At 47.2% G+C, this 20,309-nt stretch overlaps 3 protein-coding genes across 6 annotated transcripts in view; 1 reads left to right on the top strand and 2 right to left on the bottom strand.

The window, feature by feature from the left end:
• Positions 1–3,986, bottom strand: part of ANP32A (acidic nuclear phosphoprotein 32 family member A) — a 21,001-nt gene extending 17,015 nt beyond the window's left edge. The window contains exon 1 of the mRNA XM_034435498.2: positions 3,342–3,986. Within this exon, the coding sequence (XP_034291389.1) occupies positions 3,342–3,395 (54 nt within the window). The 5' untranslated portion in view covers positions 3,396–3,986. The remainder of the gene's footprint in view (positions 1–3,341) is intronic.
• LOC117676197 (uncharacterized) lies at positions 1,083–20,309 on the top strand. 4 transcript variants are annotated; one of them, XM_087877906.1, is made up of 4 exons: positions 1,083–1,215; positions 14,692–14,729; positions 16,322–16,388; positions 18,874–20,309. In XM_087877906.1, exons 1-4 carry the CDS (start codon positions 1,086–1,088, stop codon positions 20,178–20,180), a joined length of 1,542 nt encoding a protein of 513 aa, XP_087734032.1. In that variant the 5' UTR covers positions 1,083–1,085; the 3' UTR covers positions 20,181–20,309. The 4 variants fall into 4 exon arrangements, with proteins under 4 accessions (XP_087734032.1, XP_087734034.1, XP_034291385.1 ...); XM_087877908.1 differs by lacking the exon at positions 1,083–1,215 and adding an exon at positions 1,231–1,459; XM_034435494.3 differs by lacking the exon at positions 1,083–1,215 and adding an exon at positions 10,866–11,085.
• Positions 1,144–3,218, bottom strand: LOC148112138 (uncharacterized). Its single transcript, XM_087877909.1, has 2 exons — positions 2,101–3,218; positions 1,144–1,223 (listed from the first exon to the last, which is right to left on the bottom strand). The coding sequence occupies exons 1-2, from the start codon at positions 3,130–3,132 to the stop codon at positions 1,194–1,196; spliced, it is 1,062 nt and encodes a 353-aa protein (XP_087734035.1). The 5' UTR covers positions 3,133–3,218; the 3' UTR covers positions 1,144–1,193.

Genomic DNA, 20,309 nt, shown 5'->3' with positions numbered 1-20,309 from the left:
CACTATATGTTCCTCCCTCCAGATCTGGAGCCCTTCCAGATCCCCTGCCCATCAGAGAAAGGCAAGCGCTTAATAAAAGTAGGCTCTATTGGAGAAGGCCTTTTTAAATATTTGGAAAAAAATCAAGCTGCTGAAGGCCACTTGCTGAATATTTTTAGTTTGATCTATAGCTAATGGCTTTTCTGCTGGCTGTTTGCTGTTATTTTGACACTAATTTTCGATAGATTACAGCTTTGTTTTCAAGTTGTTTATTTAGTCAACTGTTCCGAGTCCACCTGGTGGAAAGAAGAAGAATTTAAGCTTGTGAAATTAGATGTTTAAAAACAAAAGTCCCTGGCTTTGGTGATCCTGAAGTTTGTACCTTACTTGCATGCACAGAAGCCTGAAATTCTCAATTGCTTTTTCATTATATAATTAACGAATGTCTTTTGTAAAACAGCAGGATTACAAGAGTGGTGGGATAATCCTGTACAGCTATCTGGAAGCTAGTCTCACTGAATTCAAGATTTATTGCCAGGAAATCAGAGACAAATTTCACCCTCAAGAGCCCAAAAAAGTTCATGAGAATGAGAAACAATTATGAATAAAACAGAAGAGTGTTTTTTTCAAAAAACAACTACTAGCAAATTGCACCAATTTACCACAAAGAATTAAAACAGAAGGTATCATGCCCTAGTCTAAGTATTGTAACTTAGAACCTTTGGTTCTGAGAGCAATCCTCTTAATTCAGCAAAATTTACATGAGAACTGTGCTCATAATTTCAATTTCCTACTGATTTCACCCGATTTCTTTTAAATCGCTTGCATTTTTTTTCTATTATTGCAAAAATATCCCCACAATCTCCAACCTAATAATCAATACAAAGAATACCAGGAAAAAATTTCAATGTAAAATTTTATTGAATATTAACTAGGTTGCCTAACACTTTTAAGTGTTTTAATGTAAAAAAAAAAAAGTAAATTCTGATTTGGCAAAATTCTCAAGAGTACTAAATGAAAATTTTGTGAACTATCACATATTTAAGTAAGTTCTAAATAGCCGAATTTCTCTATTTCTCCTTTTGAGCGGCTATCCCCAAGACTCCATGCTTTCTAACCAATACATTCAAGGAACTGCATCTCTCCATGAAGCAGGGAGCGTTCCTAGAGTTCACAGAATGCTGCGGAGCCATCTTGACACAGGAGTTGACTCTTTACCAGGAGGAGATTATACAGGTAGGAGACTGTTGAGCAGAAGACAAGGAGAAGGAAGGGCGGCAAGAAGTTATTTTGGTAGCAGCCCTCAAAATTCGGGGGGGAGGGGGGGGGCAGCCCCTTCGCTAAGCCTCCCTGCCCAGCAAGGAAATGTCCGCTGCCATCCAGCCTCGGCGGGGACCAGCTCCGGAGGGCTCTGGCCGAGGCCTTTCGCGTGAAGAAGCGGACTCGGTCGGGGAGCGGCAACGGGCGCTTTACCGGGCAGGTAAAAGTAGCCAGAGTCGGCTTGGCGTCCGGGGCTGGCAGGGCAGGGCACGGGACGGCTTGGCGCGCGGGTGCTTTCGCCTCCTGGAAGGGGCAGTGAACCGCCTGGCGACCCGGGAGACCGGCCGGCCTCTCCCCCCCTCCTCCCTCGGGAAGCGACCGGCACTTGGCTCCGCGTCCCTTCGGCCCCAGCAGCCCGTCCCCTCCTGGGCTCGCCAGGCCAAGTGCGCGCCTTCGCTTCGGCGACAAAATGGCAGCCCTGGAGAGCGACGGCGGTGCCAGGCTGGGCGAAGGCAGCCGGCGGCGGGAGGGCGGCCTCCCCTCCCCCGATCGCCGCCTCCTCCCTCCCCGGAGCGGAGCCTCCCTCAGCCTTCCGGGCCGGCGGGTGGGAAGGCGGCCATTCTGGGCGCGCGTTCCGCAGGGCGCACCGAGGCCAGCGGGCGGGCGGGGGGTCTTCCTCCGCTGCCTCTCCCCCCCCCCGAGGCCGGCAGCCCACCAAGCCGCCCCGCGCAGGCCGCGTCCTCCGCCGCCGGGAGGGGGGCCGGGCAGGAACCGACCCCGCGCTCCGCTCGCTCGCTCGCTCGGGCGGCCCTTTTTCCTCGCTGCAGTTCGGCGGGGGAAAAAGATGGCGCCGTGTCCTACTTCGGGCGGGCGTGTGGCTGGCGCGGCGGAGGCCGGCTGCTTCCGAGGGGGCGAGCGAGCGCGCTCTCCGCGGGCCCCGACCGGCCGCCTGTCCGCGCTCCGTGAGCCCGAGGGGGGGAGCAGGCGGGCTGCGCCCGAGGGGCCTCCGAGCGCCACCCCCCCCCCGCCGGGCCGCCGCTCCCCGAGCGCCAAACCGGCCTTCATACGTACAGGGCCGGTGGGCGCTTGGGCGGCGCGGCGCGGGGGGAGGCTGGTGGCGGGAGCGGCGCTTGGCCGGGAGGCAGGTGACACTCCGGGCGGGGGGGGCAGAACTGCGCGGCCGGCCTTACGTAAAGCCCCCCCGCCTCGGCGGAGGAAAACATCTCCCACCTGGGTGGGGCTGGGCGCGAAGCGCTTCTCGGAACGGCGGAGCCCCAAGTTCTTCCACGGCCCCCCCGCAACCTCAGTTTCTCCTTGGGAGGGAAACGCAGCGCCTCCGCCTCCGCCCCCCCCCCCCCGCAACTCCACCGGGCAGGCGGGCCGGGCGAGTCCGCGGACAAAGTTTCGCCTCCCGGGCAGCCTCCAGCAGCATCCCAAGTTCGGGCCGAGGCCGCCGCCGCCGCCCCCTCCCTCCCGAGCGGGCCAGGAGGGCGCGGGGGGGGGAGGAGATGAGGCCTCCCTTCGCCCCCCCCCGCCGCCGCCCCCCCGAGCGCTGCCCCAGCCCGCACATCTGGGGCGGGGGAGGCAGAGAAAGGGCGCGTTCATGAGGACTACAAAGTTGCAAATATGGCTCCCCGGCCAACCGCGCCTGATCCGCGCCGCGGGAACGACCCATCCGGCGGGCGCCCTCAACTTGCGGGCGACCCCGGACTCTCGCCGGCGACCCCCACCGCCTGGGGCGCTCCGGACAAACTCCGCCCGAGCGCAGGACCAACTCGGCCGCCTGCCCGGCTCGCTCCCCTCTCCTTCCGGCCGGGCGACGAGCCCTCGCCAGCCGCCCCCTTCCCCCGGAGACCCGGCGGACGGGGGGGGGAGCGGCTTCCCTCCCGCCATCTCGGCCCCCTCGGCCACGGACCGCCGCGCGCGCTCGCCCCGTGGGCACCTCAAGGGCAGCGGCGCAGCACCCGCGACGGCAGCCGGCAGGACGGCGCCCGGCGCTCCGCAGTGTGGCCCCCCGCGCGCCCCGCCTGGCCGCCCCGGTTCCTCCCGCCGCCGCGAAGCCCCCCGCTCGCTCGCTCGCTCGGCCGCCCGCCCTGGCTTACGTCGGAGGGCGTCCTGTTCCGCAGCTCTAAGTGGATCCTTTTCTTCATGTCCATGTCCCCGATTCCGCGGGAGGCTGCCTGGCTCCGCCGCGCTCCGCTCCGCTCCCTCTTTTGTATGGACACCGGTGGCACCAGCAGCGGCCCCCCCGCCCGCCCCCCCGACCAGAGCCAGCGCGCGAGGCGAAGAGGGACTTTGGGCGCTCAACCAGCTCCGCTCGGAATCCCCCAACGCCGCCAACTAGCGCGCACACTAGCGTGATGGCCGCGGGGGCGGGCGCTCCGCGAGAAAAGGCTCCCGTCTGACGGGCGGGCGGCGAGGCCAACCGGAGGGCGCGGGAGGCCGGGCCGGCGGCCGGCGCGCCAATGGGAACGCGCGACGGGCCGGCGGGGGGAGACGGGCCGGTCCCTGACGAGGGAGTTGCGGAGCAGTCGGCGCGAGCTGCGGAAGGGGCCGCTGGCTGGTTGGCGGCGGGGCGGACGGCCGCGCTCGAGCCGCAGCGGGCGGGAGTCTCCGTGGGCGGGCCTGGCCGGGCGCCGCCTGCCGGTTCGCGGAGCCCCCCGTCCGCCTTGTGGGCGAGCGGCCGAGGCGGCCCTTCGGGGCGGGCGACGGAGGAGCCGCTCGCGAGGAGGAGGCGCTTCTGAGAGGATTCGCCGGCGGTCGGAGCTCGCGGTCTTTCTCGGCCGGAGAGGACGGAGTTGCTCTCCGGGGCCCCGCTTCGAGGGACGGATCTCTCGGCCGCCTTTTCCGGCGAAGCGACGGAGCATCCCCGGCTCGGAAGGGAGGGGAACGGCGACCGGGCCGGGCATTTCTAGCACCCGGAAGGGCTGGTTTGGGGGGCCGCTTATAAAGGGGAGGCTGGACGACTGAGGACTTCCGGGCGCTACGGGGGAGTCGGGGGGGGTCTCCTTTCCTCCGGTGTCGGACGCGACCGGGAACTCCCGAAGGGCCTTGAAAGGCTGCAGCAGCTGGACCGGCCTGCATTTTCCTCCTCCTGCTCTGCTGGGCAGACGCCTCTTGTCCCCTTTTCCCGAGTGGGAGAGGAAGAAAACGGGGCTGCTTTTCCTGCTGCATCCTTGGCAGCGTTGCAGGTATTCTGCTCTCTGCCTCTTTCCCCTGCTTGAAACGGGCCGCCCGCTGGCTTAGTCTAAAGAGTTGGGTTTTCTTTATTAACGTTTTTGGATAGTGGATAGAAAATTGGATAGAAAATGAGGTTGCAAATTGCTATTAATGTTTGCTAATAAGGCTTACTACTGTTACATAGTAGTTAAGTGCATTGACTTTGATTCTGCAATAGGCACACCTCTTAAACAGGAATAGATTTTTAGTGTGACTTCCAGTGATTTTGGTATCCCAGCTTTCCTCTTCTCCAACAGGACAGCGGGGCCGATCTGGCAACAGCTGGGACTGCTGGATTCCTTTCACAAGAATTAACCGTGCAATAAGCTTGCCAGTATGAGAGCACAAAGAACTTCCAATATGCATATACAAAGGCAAACACTCCTTCAAATCATAGTCAATTCCCAGTGTCTTCACAGGTTTTTAAGAAGAGACTGGACAGCCACTTGTCTGAAAAGGTATAGGATCTGTGCTTGAGCAGGGGATTGGACTAGAAGACCTTTTGTGATCTGTCCAAATGTTAATTAGATCTGACCCTATTGAGTATTTTGCAGTCAGCCAGCTGGATATTTGTATGTAAGCAGATAAGGGGTAGAGAATATGAACCATTTGAGAATCCCTAGGATTGTTTTGCATCTTTCAAAGACTGAATGAGCTCCTAGGCTATGAAAGGCATTTTACATGTTTTTCAAAAACTGTTCTTCGTGTTGCTTCCATATGAAAAGTTGCCTGTCTCTATTGCTACTGTAAGAATTGCTAACCATCCCCAGAGCTTAGATAAGAAAGTGACAAAAGGTCTACATTCTCTCTCTATAGTCCAAATAGGTCTTTCTAAGCTATATTGCAAGAACATCATTAGTCTTGAAGAGAAAAAGTTGGGCTCCGAATCTTGCTTTCCTCTTAAAAGAAAATGAGAGTACTGTTTTGTTTTTGTTTTTGTAATTCAGATGCAAGAGGATAAAGGAGGGGGAGAATACTTTCTTTCTAAAGGAAACAGTTTAAGAAATTTGATAGGAATGTCTGTTGTTTCCTAACCATCTATTGTACTTGAACTTAACACTTCCCCCTTTTCTTAAACTACTAGCCTTTCCTTAAGTGATGAATACAGGCAGTCCTCAACTTACAACCAAAATTGAGCCCAACATTTCTGTTGCTAAATGAGACAGTTAAGTGAATTTTGTCCCATTTCATGTTTCTTGCCACAGTTGTTAAGTGAATTGATAACATGGTTGTAACTGAATCTGACTTCTCCATTGACTTTGCTTGTCAGAAGATCACAAAAGGGGATCATGTGACCCCAGGACACTGCGACTGTCATAAATATGATCCAGTTGCCTAGTGTCTGAGCTTTGATCAGGCCATGGGGTTGTTGCAACATTGGTAGGTGTGAAAAATGGTCATAAGTCACTTTTTTCAGTGCTGTTGTAAATTCTAATGGTCATTAAATGAAGTTGGGGACTATCTGTATGTTATTTGCATATGGTATGTGAATAACTATACAATTGATAGCAAGTCCCAAAATTATGCTGAAATATATATAGCCCCACACACAAATATCAACGTCTATGCTTTTTTTTAAATATTAAAAACTTTGTCTCTGTTTTTCTGCTTTCAGAGGAGAACTTTAGATCTCAATAATATTTTGATTTGAAGCTTTTCAGCAGAATATTGTAATAAGTATTTATTGGAACATAGTATTTCTCATTTCTTACTGGAATGCACCTAACAGATTCTGAGTAGGGGGCCTGTTTTCCATCTGCTAAATTATTTATGTATTCCTAAAATTTTATGCTGCTTTACTCCCAATGGCTCAGAGCCGTGTACACAGAAAACCAGGGCATTAAAAAAAAAAAAAACTATGGCTTTACAATTCAATAAAAAATGTTGACAAAAAAACCCTATCGCACTGATCGACAGGGATGGAGACATCATTCTTAATATATCCTAAGTGCTTTCTCTCAGAACCAAGTTTTTATTTCTTTATGGAAATTCATTTGGGATGACGGATCATAGAATATTCTGTTCTATATTCTATTTGGGAGTAGGGAATTCTTCAGTATAAATCTCAGGCTCTATCTTTGTGGGGGTCCCCAGCTTCTTTTACAGTTGAACACATCTCTTCTGCACATGCACCTTACATGGCTTTCTAAGGCATTTTTTTGGTTTGCTTAGCCTGTCACTGAATGAAGCCTCTCCCCCTTAACCACTGTAAGAACCTGTGCCTTTTTGCCTGTCCAATGGTGACTCAGCACATGACCAAAACAAAAAACACCAGACGAGATCAGCATGATTGCAAAAGAGCTCTCTGACAAACTGCGGGACACAAAAAGAGACATACAAAAATGCAAAAGAGGAGCATATAACTAAAACAGAATATGAGCAAATAGCCTGAATCTGTAATGCGGGAGTCAGAGAAACTATTTTTGCAACTAATGCAAAAATAATTTTAAAACATTTCAATATGTAAGAAACAGGAAGAAAGTCAAGGAAACAAGTCCACTAATGGGAGTAGATGGGAGAAAATGATAGGTAGCAGGGAGAAAGCAGAACTGCTTAATTCCTTCTTTGCAACTATTTTTTTGCAAGAGGAAAAAACAGCCCAACCTATCAAAAGCAACACCAAGGAAGATAGAATCGGCATACAAGTCAAAATAGGCAAGAAATTAGTAAGAGAATACTTACCTGCCCTGGACAAGTACAAATCACCTGGATCAGATGATTTATATCCCAGGGTTCTGAAGGAGCTAGCAGATGTAATTTCAGAGGCAATGAATGTAATCTTTCAAAGCTCATGTAACGCAGGGGAACTACCAGAGGACTGGAAACAAGCCGATGTGGTTTTAATCTACAAAAAAGGGGGGGGGGATTGAATCTAAGAAATTATAGGCCCATCATTTTCACATCAATACCTGGGAAAATCTGGAAAAGATAAGTGGCAGATTTGTAAGCACCTAGAAACGAACAAGACGATTGCTAGAAACTAGCATGGGTTTGTAAAAAAAAAAAAAAAAAAAAGCCAGACAAATCTTACTGCCTTTGATAGTGTGACTAAAGTAGTGGATCAGAGAAATGCTGTGGACATACATGGAAGGCATTTGACAAAGTAGTTCACGGCCTGTGTCTTAAGATAGAACAATGCAGGATAGACAGTACCAGCAACAATGGATTCACAACTGGCTGACCAATCACATTCAACATGAAATCTTCAATGGAATTACATCCACATGGAGAGTAGCATACAATGGAGTATCCTAAGGTTCTATCCCTACTCTTCAATATTTTCATAAGGATCTAGATGGGATGAAAGGGGAACTCATCAAATGTGAGTGACACCAAGCTGGGATGAATAGTCAACACCTTAGAACAGTGATGGCTAATCTTTTTGCCGAAAAGCGGGGGGAGTCGCTTTTGGGCACCCAAAATTCAATGTGCCCTACCCCCCACACATGCCTGCGGGACCCCTCACGCTCCCCTGCTTTTGGCACGGTGGGCACGGTAAGCCCATTTTTTGCCCTCCCCAGGCTCCAGAGGCTTTCTTGGAGCCTGGGGAGGGTGAAAATGGCCCAGAGGCCCTCTGGAGGCTGGAAACAGCCCATTTCCCGACTTCCGGAAGTCCCAAAAATGAGCCGGCCAGCATGTGCATGTGCACTGGAGCTGAGCTAGGGCAATGCTCGCATGCCCACAGATATGGCTCCATGTGGCACGTGTGCCATAGGTTCACCATAACGGCCTTAGAAGATAGACTCAAGATCCAGAAGAACTTTTGACAGACTTGAACACTGGACCCTATCTTACAAAATGAAATTCAATGATGAAAAAAGTCAGGCCCTGTATTTAGGTAGTAGAAACCAAAGGCATGAGTACAGAAGTGTTAGTACCTGACTTAACAGTAGTAACGGAGAGATTTTGATGTCCTAGTGGACCACCACTTAAGTATAAACCAGCGTTGTGCTGCAGCTGGCAAAAAGCAAATGCAGTCCTTGGCTGCATTAACAGAAGGACAGCATCAAGATCGCAGAAGTAATAAAGCAAGTACAGCTTTATACCACACTACTTATGCTACACTTGAAATTTATTTATTTTATTTATTTATTTATTACATGTATTTATATGCCACCATTCTCCCGAAGGACTCAGGGTGGCGAACACTAGTTAAGAAACAAGTACAATAAAATCATAATTTAATCCAAATAATTAATTAGTAGTAAATAATAAAGCCCGGAATCAGTCTCAGCCTATTTGTTTGAAAAGCCAAGTCTTCAAGTCCCGACGAAAGGAGCGGAGATCAGGAGCCGTCCGGAGATCAGTAGGTAATTCATTCCAGAGGGTGGGAGCACCCACAGAGAACGCCCTACCCCTGGGCACAGCAAGGTGACATTGGCTCGCCATCAGAACCCTGAGGAGAGCGGCCCTATGTGAGCGAACAGGACGGTGAGAGGCAGGCAGGAGAAGGTCCTGCAAATATCCCGGACCTAAGTCATGAAGGGCCTTATAGGTGAGGACTAGCACCTTGAAGCAGACCCGGAGAACCGCTGGTAACCAGTGCAGCTCACGCAGGAGGGGTGTTATATGGGAGTAACGAGGGGCTCCCATAACAACCTGTGCAGCTGCATTCTGGTTCAGCTGGAGTCTCCGGGTGCATCTCAGGGGCAGGCCCATGTAGAGGGAATTGCAGGAATTCAGAAATACTGAAGGGATCAACTTGATCTCCAAAGCACCGTGGATGGAAGCTTGTTAAGAGAGAGGACTAAGGAGAAATTTCTTGACAGAACGATCAAGCTTGTCTCTTGGATTTGTGGGTGCTCCATAATTGGAGGTTTTCAAGAATAGACCGGACAACCATTTGACCAGGATGGTATAAGAAAGCAGTCCCCAACCTTTCCGGTTCTGCGGATCAGTGGAAAGGGGGGGGTGGTTGGGGACCCTGGTATAAGGTCTCCTGCCTTGAGAAGGGGGTTGAACTAGAAGACCCCCCAGATCCCTTTCAGCCCTATGTTCCTACATTATAAATTGGCTTATACTGATCATGCATCTGGGAGGGGTATTTCTGGCAACAGATGGGCCTGTGGAAATGGTCTATCTCTCACTGTGCCCAAACTGTAGTTACAGATGGATACCCCTATTTATTGTAATATAGTGGAATGGGCAGACAATCCAAAGGTTGCTGGCAAGGGAGAAGGGACTGCAAGCCATGGTTTGCCTAGTTACCCTGCAGAGTGCTCCTAAGGACCCTGGCGGTGCACTCATTAGAATGTATTATTGCAGGCTAAATGTGCCCACAGCCAGGAGTTCGATCCTGACCGGCTCAAGGTTGACTCAGCCTTCCATCCTTCCAAGGTCAGTAAAATGAGGACCCAGATTGTTGGGGGCTCAGATTGTTGTAGAGGCTGACTCTAGCAGTATATAAGTCTACGTGCTGTTGCTATAACTTCGTTTCACAATATTAAAGGCAGCTCAGCATGTCTTGTATATATGCTTACAGGATAATCTAATCAGCCTTTGTGATTTGAAATTATGATTTATATTATATGTGAACCAGTGTGGCTTGCTTAATAACAATGGAAACAAATGATGATTTACTGTTATAAGTGAAACTAGCCATTAAACTATACTGCTGAGCAATGCTCTTGCTATTTTTGGCATTTGGGTGTGATGCATTTTCTCTTTGGTGGCCAGAGAATCTGGTTAAACGTGTGGCAGCCGTTTTAAGGTGCAGGCCTCTGTTAGTACATTTTGCACTGTGCTTTGTTGTGTTTAAAAAAATTGTTTTGTTGTGTCTGAAAAAATTATATCTTTTTTTTTTAAATTTGATTTATATGCCGCCCTTCTCCGGAGACTCAGGGCGGCTTACAATGCGTTAAGCAATAGCCTTCATACTCTTGTATGTTTATACAAAGTCAGCTTATTGCCCCCCACAATCCGGGTCCTTTACTAAGACATGTATTGTGGTACCTGTATTAATTTCTTAACTACAATTAAAATCAATTACCAAACCTTGAGTGTTTTTTCCTTAAAAGTAGGTACTGATAGTTGCAGTGGTTTGGTGTAGTGTGTGGACTAAGCTATTAAGTGTGTAGATTACAATTTATCACTAGAGTAATATCCTGTCAGCATGATACAGGTGGATTGTTTCTGGAAATTAACCCCCTTGAGTTCTATCATGGGGAGCAGGTGGGGAGCTGTGCTACACAGTCTGCTTGAGCTAATACCCCTTGGTTTTCAAGTTGGTTAAAATTTATTGTGTCATGCAAAACTGGAACACAATGATCATGGGGGCGGGGGTGTACCATCACATTAAATTGTGCACTTTCACAGCCTGGCCTGGCCATTTTGCACAACTATCTTTAAAGCAGCTCTGGGCACAGCGGGCTGCAAGAGTCTTAATTGGAAAGCGGTTTGAACATGGATGATATTTTGATCAGTGGGTAAAAGGCACCTGGACCTTCCCCTGGGAAGAGAACCCTCCTATCGCCTGGAGGCTGCGCATCTCATCCTTTCCAGCCAGGATGAAAGCTAAACGGCACACCTGGCCTGGCTTGAGCGCAGCATCCTGGGCTTCATCCGGCCTGCCCTCCGTAACCTCAACCGGCCGCCACCCCCAAGGAACACCCGATCCTGCTGGCTCTGGTGCGGCAGGGAGCAGCGTCCAAGTTCCCTCGGGAAGGCTTAGGGGGGACGGGGAAGCCCCCGAGGATCCCTTCTCCGAGGGAGGCGGCCGCTTCAGAGACCCGCGGGCTCCGCACCCCCAGCAAGCGGCTCGCCGGGCAGCTCAAGCGGTTGGTCCGGCGGAGCGGCTGCCCGGGGGCGGGGGTGGCCGGGCGCGGCGCGGCGCGGGTTCCGAGGCGGGGGCGGCGGGGGCGACGGTTGTGCACTCGGCCCTGCCGCCCGAGGAGGAGGCGGAGGCGGCGGATGGCGGCGGGGCGAGGGCGGCGGGACGGCGGCGGCTTCCCGGTGGCGGGGCGGCGGCTGCTGCTGCTGCTCTCGGGGGCGCTGCTGAGCTTCCTCCCGCTGGCGACCCCGCACCCGAGTGAGTGGCGGGACGGGCGGGGAGAGGCTGCTGCGGCCACTGCCCGTCCAGGGCGAGCCAGGAAGGCCTCCGCCGCAGAGGGGCCGGGGCTCCCGGGGACCCCAGCCCGCCGTCGCCCCCCTGAGCGCTTGAGCGGCGCCTGGCTGCCGGCCGTGTCCTGGGCGACGGGAGGGCGAGGAGAGGCGCCTCCTGGCGTCCTCGGGGGGATTCGGTAGCGGGAGAGGCCGCAGGAGGCGAGGAAAGAGGCCACGGACCCCCCCCCCTTCCCTGCAGCTCTGCGGCCGTTCCCGCCCTCGCAAGCCCGTCTTGGCCCTCGCTTCGGTTGCTGGCCTCTCGGGGTCTCCGGAGCTCCGTCTCATCGGGATCGCGGCCCATTCGGAGCGGAACCCGCCCCTGGGCTGCAGAAAGCCAGATGGCAGGCAGTGGGCGGGGAGGCGATGCGGTCATGGAAGGGCAGTTGCAGTCTGCCTTCTCCTCCGTTCCTCCTTTACCTGTTGGGTTTTCACTTAGATCCTCCCTCGTTCTTTTTATGGGCCCAGAGTCAGGCCACTTCAGTGGACTTCCCTTAGACAGCTCACTTATCTTTGTTTCCATCTTGTATTTATCCATTCTCCAGGTTGCTCCTTGGACCACACGCACAAAATTCTTAAGAACCCAATTTCCATAGCACCAGATACATTAATTTTTCCCTCCTAATATACTCGACTTCCATTTCCCTGCAACAAAGTGGTTTCTACCATCCATTTTTCCTTCTTCCCATTCCCAACCCACCTTACAAGGTTGCTGTTGTGGAGAGACCAGACCAGAACACAACAGTTGGAAGGGACCTTGGAGGTCTTCTAGTGAAAACCCCAAGCCTCACTGACAGGAAATTTCTCCTTAATTTTAGGTTGGATTTCTCTTCGATAAACTTCCATCCAAATTAGGCCTGCCCTCAGATGCTTTGGAGAATAGGTTGACCCCCCCTCCTGTTTGTGGCAGCCCCTCAAATATTAGAACACCGCTATCATGTCGTCCCTAGTCCTCCTTTTCAGAAAACTAGACATACCCAATTCCTGCAACCGTTCTTATAGGTTTTAGCCTCTAGCCTCCAGTCATCTTTTTTGCTCTTCTCTGCACTCCTTGTTCACTGCCTTGAGTTACTTTTAAAAATAAGGAAGGCAGGATACAAAAGGACAAAAGCAAATAAACTATTCCTTATAGAACACCATATATTACCACTAAGGTGTTTCTGTTACACCTTGTTCTTTGCCGCAGCTCTTTCAGATTCTCAGCCAGCAGCATTTGTGTGTACAGAAATCCATATACATTCATGACCCTAACCTCAAAGTGTGACCATAAATAGTATTTAATATTATTTAATATGTCCATAGTTCTGTGAAACATCGCACATCTTTTTTTCTTACTTCCTACTTAAGGCTGAAATGTGATAAGCATTTATTTTATTCTCAGTCATGTTTGATTTCCATCCCACATCACTCTTACTGCATTCAGTAGCCAACTATTAACTCCCTGGTCATATAAAACATTCCACAGTTCAACCCATTCACTATTAAATGCTTTTTCTAAATGAACAGATACATTATAAACATTCCTTCTTACAATCTTACATTTCTCAGTCACCTACCAAAATGCAGATCCCATGTCTGTCTGTCATTGTCCTGTCCGGTATGAAGCTAAACACTCCAACCTTTTCTCATCACTTTCCTAATGCACACATCATAAAGATGCAGTTTTGCATCCTCTCTTGCTGCCTTTGGTATTTCATATATTTACCACAGTTTATATACTACTCAATACAACAAGGCTCAAAGCAGTCTACAAAAGAAAAAAAATCACAACCTTAATACAAACAGCAAAACAAAGCAACATGGCCCCAGAGAAGAGCCACAGCATCCAGTCTGTAATAGGAAGGGCCCCTTGTTATCTCCCCATTCGAAGGTTCCCTGGAAAAATCAAGCCCTGATGCCTTTCCTGAAAACCAGCAAGATGGGAAACAGGAATGAGGAGAGCAGCTGAGAGGGCTCCTCTTCATCTTCTTCTAGGATCCTGTAAGATCTAATTAACAAATGACATTCAAACTACAGTGGCCTTCCTGCTTTCTGAAGAATAAATCCTATTACATGGGATTTTTTTCTGAATATACATGTATATTTAATGATATTAAAATGAAGTATGTGCTTGAATGGTTTGTGCTGTAATTTATAGATAAATTTGCAAGCCATCACATTTACATATACACACACACACACACTGAGAGCTTCAACATCAGCATTTCTTACCAGCAAACATCCCCAAAGCTGTTTGAAACAGGTCTGCAATCACTAACGTTTTCTTTTTAATTTCACTCTCTCACTCCCCTTATCATTCCCATTCAAATCTACTAATTTCACTTCAGCTTTATCCCAAACATCACTTAATTCTTAATTCCTTTTATTCATAGAGGCTCTTTGTTTAGCCTTTTTCATCCACTTCCAGAATAATTGTCAAATCACTCTGCATTTTCTGTGTCTCTTTTTATATTAACTCTTCCTCAGTCTTTTTTACCACAATTTTGTAGCTGTTTTTTTTAATATGCACGTTATAGCCTCACCTAATACTGCAAAACGTGCTTGTTCAGGATGGTTTTCATATTAGATGAAGATATGGGAAAACACACCCTACTTTTAATGTTTTGGTTGACTTTAATTTTCATCAAAATCTTCATTCAGTGTTTTCTCTTTCAAATCGGGAAGGGAAGAAGAGATATTCATTCCATGTTGGTTTTTTTGGGATTAATCTGCTGGAATGGAACTTGACTGCTGGGGAGAAACTACCGGTATATCCATCCAGTTCACTTCCTTGCATTAGGATCTAAATGCAGACCAGTTTCAACCCTGGTTAGCTTTTTGAGATCAGTTTTTTTTATTGCCTGAGTTTGGTTTCAAAGAGTAGTTTAAGCCATTTTCCTAACGTGACTATCATTGCTTGGCCAAGATTGTAACTCAGTGGAATTATATTAGAAGACTTCCCTAACATTACATATGGATTTGCTCAAGTTATTTCAAAGGGATTGTGGCAATAGATACAAAATATCATTCATGATTTTTTAAATAAAAAATGAAGAAAATAACTGTCATATAAAATGAGCTGAAAATCAATTGCTGCACTGTGTGACTAATTCTAATATTGTTGTTTGTTTTTTACTTTTTCTGGTTTTTATTTAGGTGTGACACACCGTTACGAAAATGTTAAAGCAGTGGAGGTAATGTTAGTTTCAAGATACAGGAAATAGGTTGTATTTCTGATACCGTAAATTTCTGAAATTGCTTCTGATCCACACAGAAATATGAATATTCTCTTTCTCACACCCAACCAAGCATGCATTCCCATTAGAGGCTGCATTTACCCATTGCACGAAGACATAGCTTGTTGATAGTAGCTTAGAAATCACAGCGCCTGGGTTTACACAATAGGTAAAACTAAACAAGCAATGTTACGGCTAAAATGATTCTACTCTAATAACTTTATGAGAGAAAGTGTGTGAAAGTCAAGATTATGTGATGGGGAACCTCCCTAGGAAGGTTGCAAACAACAAACCCAGGACCCCAGGACGCTGCAACCATCGTAAATACATGCCAGTTGCCAAGTACCCAAAGTTTAATCACATGACTGTGGGGACGCTGCAAGGGTCATAAGTGTGAGAACTGGTCGTAAGTCAGATTTTTCTCAGTGCAGTTGTAAATTTGAATGGTCATTAAACGAATGGTTGTAATTCAAGGACTACCTGTAATCCTTCTGAAATATGGAACATCAGGCGGCTGTCCCAGATGGTCTGGAGCAGAGGTCTCCAACCTTGAGAACTTTAAGGCTGGCGGACTTCAACTCCCAGAATTCCCCAGGCTTCAAGTTCCCAAGGTTGGAGTCCCCTGGTCTGGAGGCTAAGCGAGAGCTTGCTTGGATGCAGAGTGGATGCATTGCAGCTTTGTGACTGTCTCTCTTTCAAATCAAGCTAGAGCTGTGCTTACAAAAGTGGGCTGCATGAACCCCGTTGTTGTGTGGGAAGGAAATTATTAGAATATTAAACATATTTATCTGATGCTTTTAAAGCTCATATTTAATTTCTATTTTGGAGTTGTAATATACCTAATATATTAGTACTGTACCTCATTTAACGTATTTTTGAGACTATAAAATGCACCAATGTATAAGACGCACCAAGATTTGGAAGAGGTAAAGTAAGGAAAAAAAAGTTTTTGCCCTCCCCGGCCCCTAGCAGCACTCTGCAGGCCTCCCAAACCCTCTGTGCGCCCCGTTTTTGCAAAAACTGGGCCCATTTTTCACAAAAATGGGACAAGCGGGGCAGGGCTTCAGGAGGTCAAAAATGGCTGTATTCGGTGTATAAGTTGCACCAACATTTCCACCCTCTTTTGGGGGGGAAAACATGTGTCTTATACTCCGAAAAATACGGTATATGATTAATTGATAAACGTAAATTGGCAGTGCATGCTTAAAATAATTTTACTGATAAAGGTGTAGAATCCTTACAAGTTGGTTGGCCACTGTGCCGGAGAACTCTGAAACTGAGACGTTCCTTCCTGCCCAATTATGGATGGGTCTATGAAGAAAAAACCCCTCGTTTGATTGTCTGATTGTCTTGACACCTTGAAGTTGGTAGAGATTCAGTTTGTGAGGTAAGTGTTCAGAACTGTAATTGAGGTAAAGGCTTTTGGACCCTTAGTTTCAGGATTAAATATATTCTCCTGACAGTTTTTTAAAAAACAATTTAAGCATGCAACAAAAGATAAAAAGCTGATAGCCATAGTGAAATGATTCATTTTTTCCCCTCTTCAACAGATATCTGTGCAGCCAACTGCAGTTGAAGAGGTTATATCGGTAGGGAAAGACGCTGTTGAAGTCCAGCGTAAGAATTCTTTTTTTTTCTCCCCCATTATCTGTACAAAGTGACTTGATGCACAATCATTTTGAAGTCTTCTCAGAACAGCTTTCTGTTGTTGTCTCAACTGGCCTGCTGTCATTGCACAAGCTTTTTTGGTTCCTTCCTTTCAATCTTTGCACAAGTTAAGTTTATTATATGGTCATTATTCATGTTTAGTACATACACTTATTTTGTAATGTGTTATAATACACTGATCATTTATTAATCATGGATGCAAAACAAGCTGTGTGGGAAACTGGCTTATCAGCCTATGAAATGCTTTTCTTGTGAACTCCTTGATATGTTTGCTCCTGGCACTACCTCCACCCGCAGCCTGTGCCATGTTTTGCACCTATGGCTTTTCATACTAAAAGTCCGTGGAACGATTAAACATGGGGCTAGCTTGGTTCATGGTGTACTCAGCCACATACTGAAGAAAAGCACTGTGTTAACAGGCTTTGGGGATTTGTCAGGAAACAAAACTGGATGAGGGCAATATGGAGTCAAACTGCTGAGGACTATTTATGGAATCCTGGCAGGCTCTCAAGCCAAAGAAGAATAAGAGAAGAGGGGGGGGCTTTTGTTGGACTGGGGAGTTGCCACATCAGGACGTGAATCTTTTGGAAAGGAGAATAAGCCAGGCCTCTCAAGTTAGAATCATAGAATCTTTGGGGCCATCACATTTGGCATATGCACCAACCGCTGCCAGCCATACTTGCCCGCTTTCCTTTCCCTGGTCCATGCCGATCTTTCCTGTCTTTTAAGAAATGAAAGATACTTTTCTGCCATTCCCTCTGCCCATCATCCATTTCTGCTGCTGACATCCAGCGTTTCTGCCTCAAGTTATTTTGCAGGTCAGTCTAAAAAGAAGAAAAATGACATAATAGAGTTGGAAGGGACCTTGGAGGTCTTCTAGTCCAAATCCCTGCTCAAGCAGGAGATCCTATACCATTCTGGACAAATGGCTATCCAATCTCTTCTTGAAAAGTTCCAATAATGGACCACCCACAACTTCTAAAGGCTGATTAATTCCTCTGATTAATTGTTCTCACTGTCAGGAAATTTCTTCTTATTTTTAGAGTTGGTTCCCTTCTTGATTAGTATCTATCTATTGCTTCTTGTCCAGCCCTCAGGTGCTTTGGAGACTAGGTCAACCACCTCTTCTCTGTGATAGCCTCTCAAGTATTAGAAGACTGCTATCATGACACCCCTAGTCCTTCTCTTTATTAGGCATTAGACATACCTAATTCCCACAACCATTCATCATATGCTTTAGCCTCTAGCCATATTCATCTTTGTTGCTCTTCTCTGCATTCTTTCTAGGGTCTCAACATCTTTTTTGTATCATGATGACCAGAACGGGAGTATTCCAAGTGTGGTCTCACCAGTGCAGTATTAAAAAGTGCAGTAACTTCCTATGAATGTTAGTATATAAATATCTGAGACCTTTTTGATTGACCCTGCATTTGCTTCCTTCATGTCCTGCTTTATATTTGAGATCCTCTTCATTCTTACCACTTGGTTGATCGCCTTGAGATTTATGCTTGGAATTGGGTCATAAAAATTGGTCTCCTTCTCCATCAGTTTTAATTTAAAGCTCTTTGGATAAGCTGAGCCAGTTGTTTTCCAAAAATATTCTTCCCTGTTCTTTTGAGGTGTAGGCCACCACCCACCCCCGCCAGAAGCCCTTCATGTAGTTATTATGGACTGTGGTTTAGGAATCCAAAGTTCTCTTGATGGCACCATCCTTTAAGGCAGTGGTTTACTTCAAAAATTCTCTGTTCTGTCATTGAATGTTTACGTTCGTTGGGAGCACAGATGAAGACACCTGTGTTTCCCATCTCTTTGGCCTTCATGCTTAGCATAGTCTCTTGATATTGTTTTCAGGCTCTTTGTTATACCGTTCATTCTCACATGAAAGAGGACAAAGGGATAATAATCTGTGGACAATTATTTTAGTACACCTCTCAATTACATCTTTGATCTTTGCTTCTGGGAGACAACATGCTTCTCCAGATAGATTGTCTGGTCTACAAAACTCTGATTTAGTTCCCCTGAATACTGAATCTCTGATCACCAACAGACATCTTTTTTTTTTCTTGAGGAAGTCTAGTCTACTTTTTTCCTGTCATTGGTACCCCTGATGATGTCCTTTCTCCGGAAGTCTGCGTACTTTCCTGAAATTGATCGTTTATCTCCAGCAGGGCTGGACTGGATTGCATGGACAGTGTTCTTTATTTTTTGAGAGCACGGGGTCCTTCTGGCAGCAGAATATACAAGCCATAAAAACATAACAGAATTCAAATAATTTCATCTGAATTTAAACTAGGAATGGTTATTAATGAAACACTGAGTTGTTTCAAATTGTGATATGTAGCAGTGCAGACATGTTCATAAAAGCTGTTTCTTTTACAGAAGACAAAAAAGTAAACAAGGTATACATTTAATGATTTTATTTACTGCTTTACAGAACTTTCCAACACAGGTGAAATTGCAGCAAAAAAGGAAGAGCAAACTTTGAATGATCTTGTGAATCTTTTGCAAGATGTGGTAAAAAATATCCCCACCGGACTTGTATTGTCAACTGAACAACCTCCAACTTTTTGGACACCCGAAATAGTAACTTCTCCATCTGTAGCAGTAGACACTGTTTGGGTGAATGTGAACCCCCAAAGTAGTGACAAGTCCAGAACAATTGCCTTGATGAAAAAGGATACTCCAACTACAACGGCCTTTTGGAAACTCAGAAATGACGCATCTGCATCTGTTATCCTGCATTCCGATACAAGTCCCTCAGAAAATCTCCCCAGTGAGACAAGTGAGTCTGTTATTCTGATTTCTGAAGAGCCAAGTCCAGGAAACACCTTGGGCACCATTTCAGTTCAGTTGGAAAAAGAAGCAACTCCTAAGAAAGAAGGTAAGAGTTTTGATCAGTTAACCAATGGAGCCTTGGCTAGTCTAGTGGAATCTCTAAGGAATGTACAAAAGTTACATATGCCGCTAGACAATAATAAACCACAGCAGAAAAGCCATCCACTGATGTTGGCTCATCATAAGCCTAGAGGTTTAGACATCTTAGAAGCAATTGATACACTAATTAAAACCATTAAGAATGCACCACCCTCTGTTAAAGAAGACCCAGATCTTCATGAGTATGTTGAGGAAGCAGAGGGTTACTTAAAAAATGCTCTGGAATTAGCAGGGGAGGCAGAGAGGAAGCTGTTGCAGAAGAAAGAACAGCAGATGAAACTTGACATTGAGCTTCTTAATCCCCCATCAACAGCTCCACCTATAACAGAAATGAAGTTGGACATAGAGTTGCCTTCCTCCCTCTCATCAGAAGCATCTGAGGCAGAAATAAAGCTGGATATAGAGATCACTCCTTCCCCGTCAACAGTTCCACCCGTCACACAGGTGGAGATAGACATATCTCCTTCCCCATCAACAACTGCTTCTGCATCGGAAGTGGACATCATTTTGCCTCCATCTGAGTCTCTGGAAAAGAAAGCAGAAGCCACGGAAAAAGAAATGGGGAAATTAAAAGCATTTATTAATTTATTATATGGCTTTAGTCCTGAATTAACTGAATATGCAGAGAATTCACCACATAAAAAGATGGCTCAGGATATTGTTGAAAGATCAATGGAAGTCCTTGAGGCCATAAAAAGTGTTTTTTGCGGAAATCCTAAAAAGCAAAGTAAACAGATTTTGAAGCATTTGTTACAGAAAGACATGGAGCTTGTAAGACAAGCCATGAAGGAAAAAAGAACCTCTTAAGATACGTTCACTCCTTGGTACTGTAGGTTTTTATGAGCAATCAAGAGGTCTGGTTTCTTAATTGTAACAGCAATTGAAATACACCTGTAGCCACTTTCATGCCCGAAATTAAATGTTTGTTTTTAAATA

The sequence above is a fragment of the Pantherophis guttatus genome, chromosome 13 (assembly GCF_059756535.1).
Source record: "Pantherophis guttatus breed Tessera chromosome 13, ASM5975653v1, whole genome shotgun sequence".
Lineage (NCBI taxonomy): Eukaryota > Metazoa > Chordata > Lepidosauria > Squamata > Colubridae > Pantherophis > Pantherophis guttatus.
This window is presented reverse-complemented; position numbering and strand designations above follow the sequence as displayed.

Coding starts and splice junctions, on each gene's coding strand:
- LOC117676197 (XM_087877906.1), top strand. CDS start 1,086: ATGCTTTCTAACCAATACATTCAAGGAACTGCATCTCTCCATGAAGCA. Junction 14,730..16,321: donor AAAATGTTAAAGCAGTGGAG/GTAATGTTAGTT, acceptor CCTCTTCAACAG/ATATCTGTGCAGCCAACTGC. Junction 16,389..18,873: donor AGACGCTGTTGAAGTCCAGC/GTAAGAATTCTT, acceptor ACTGCTTTACAG/AACTTTCCAACACAGGTGAA.
- LOC148112138 (XM_087877909.1), bottom strand. CDS start 3,132: ATGGCGGGAGGGAAGCCGCTCCCCCCCCCGTCCGCCGGGTCTCCGGGG. Junction 1,224..2,100: donor CAGCCACACGCCCGCCCGAA/GTAGGACACGGC, acceptor TCTGCTCAACAG/TCTCCTACCTGTATAATCTC.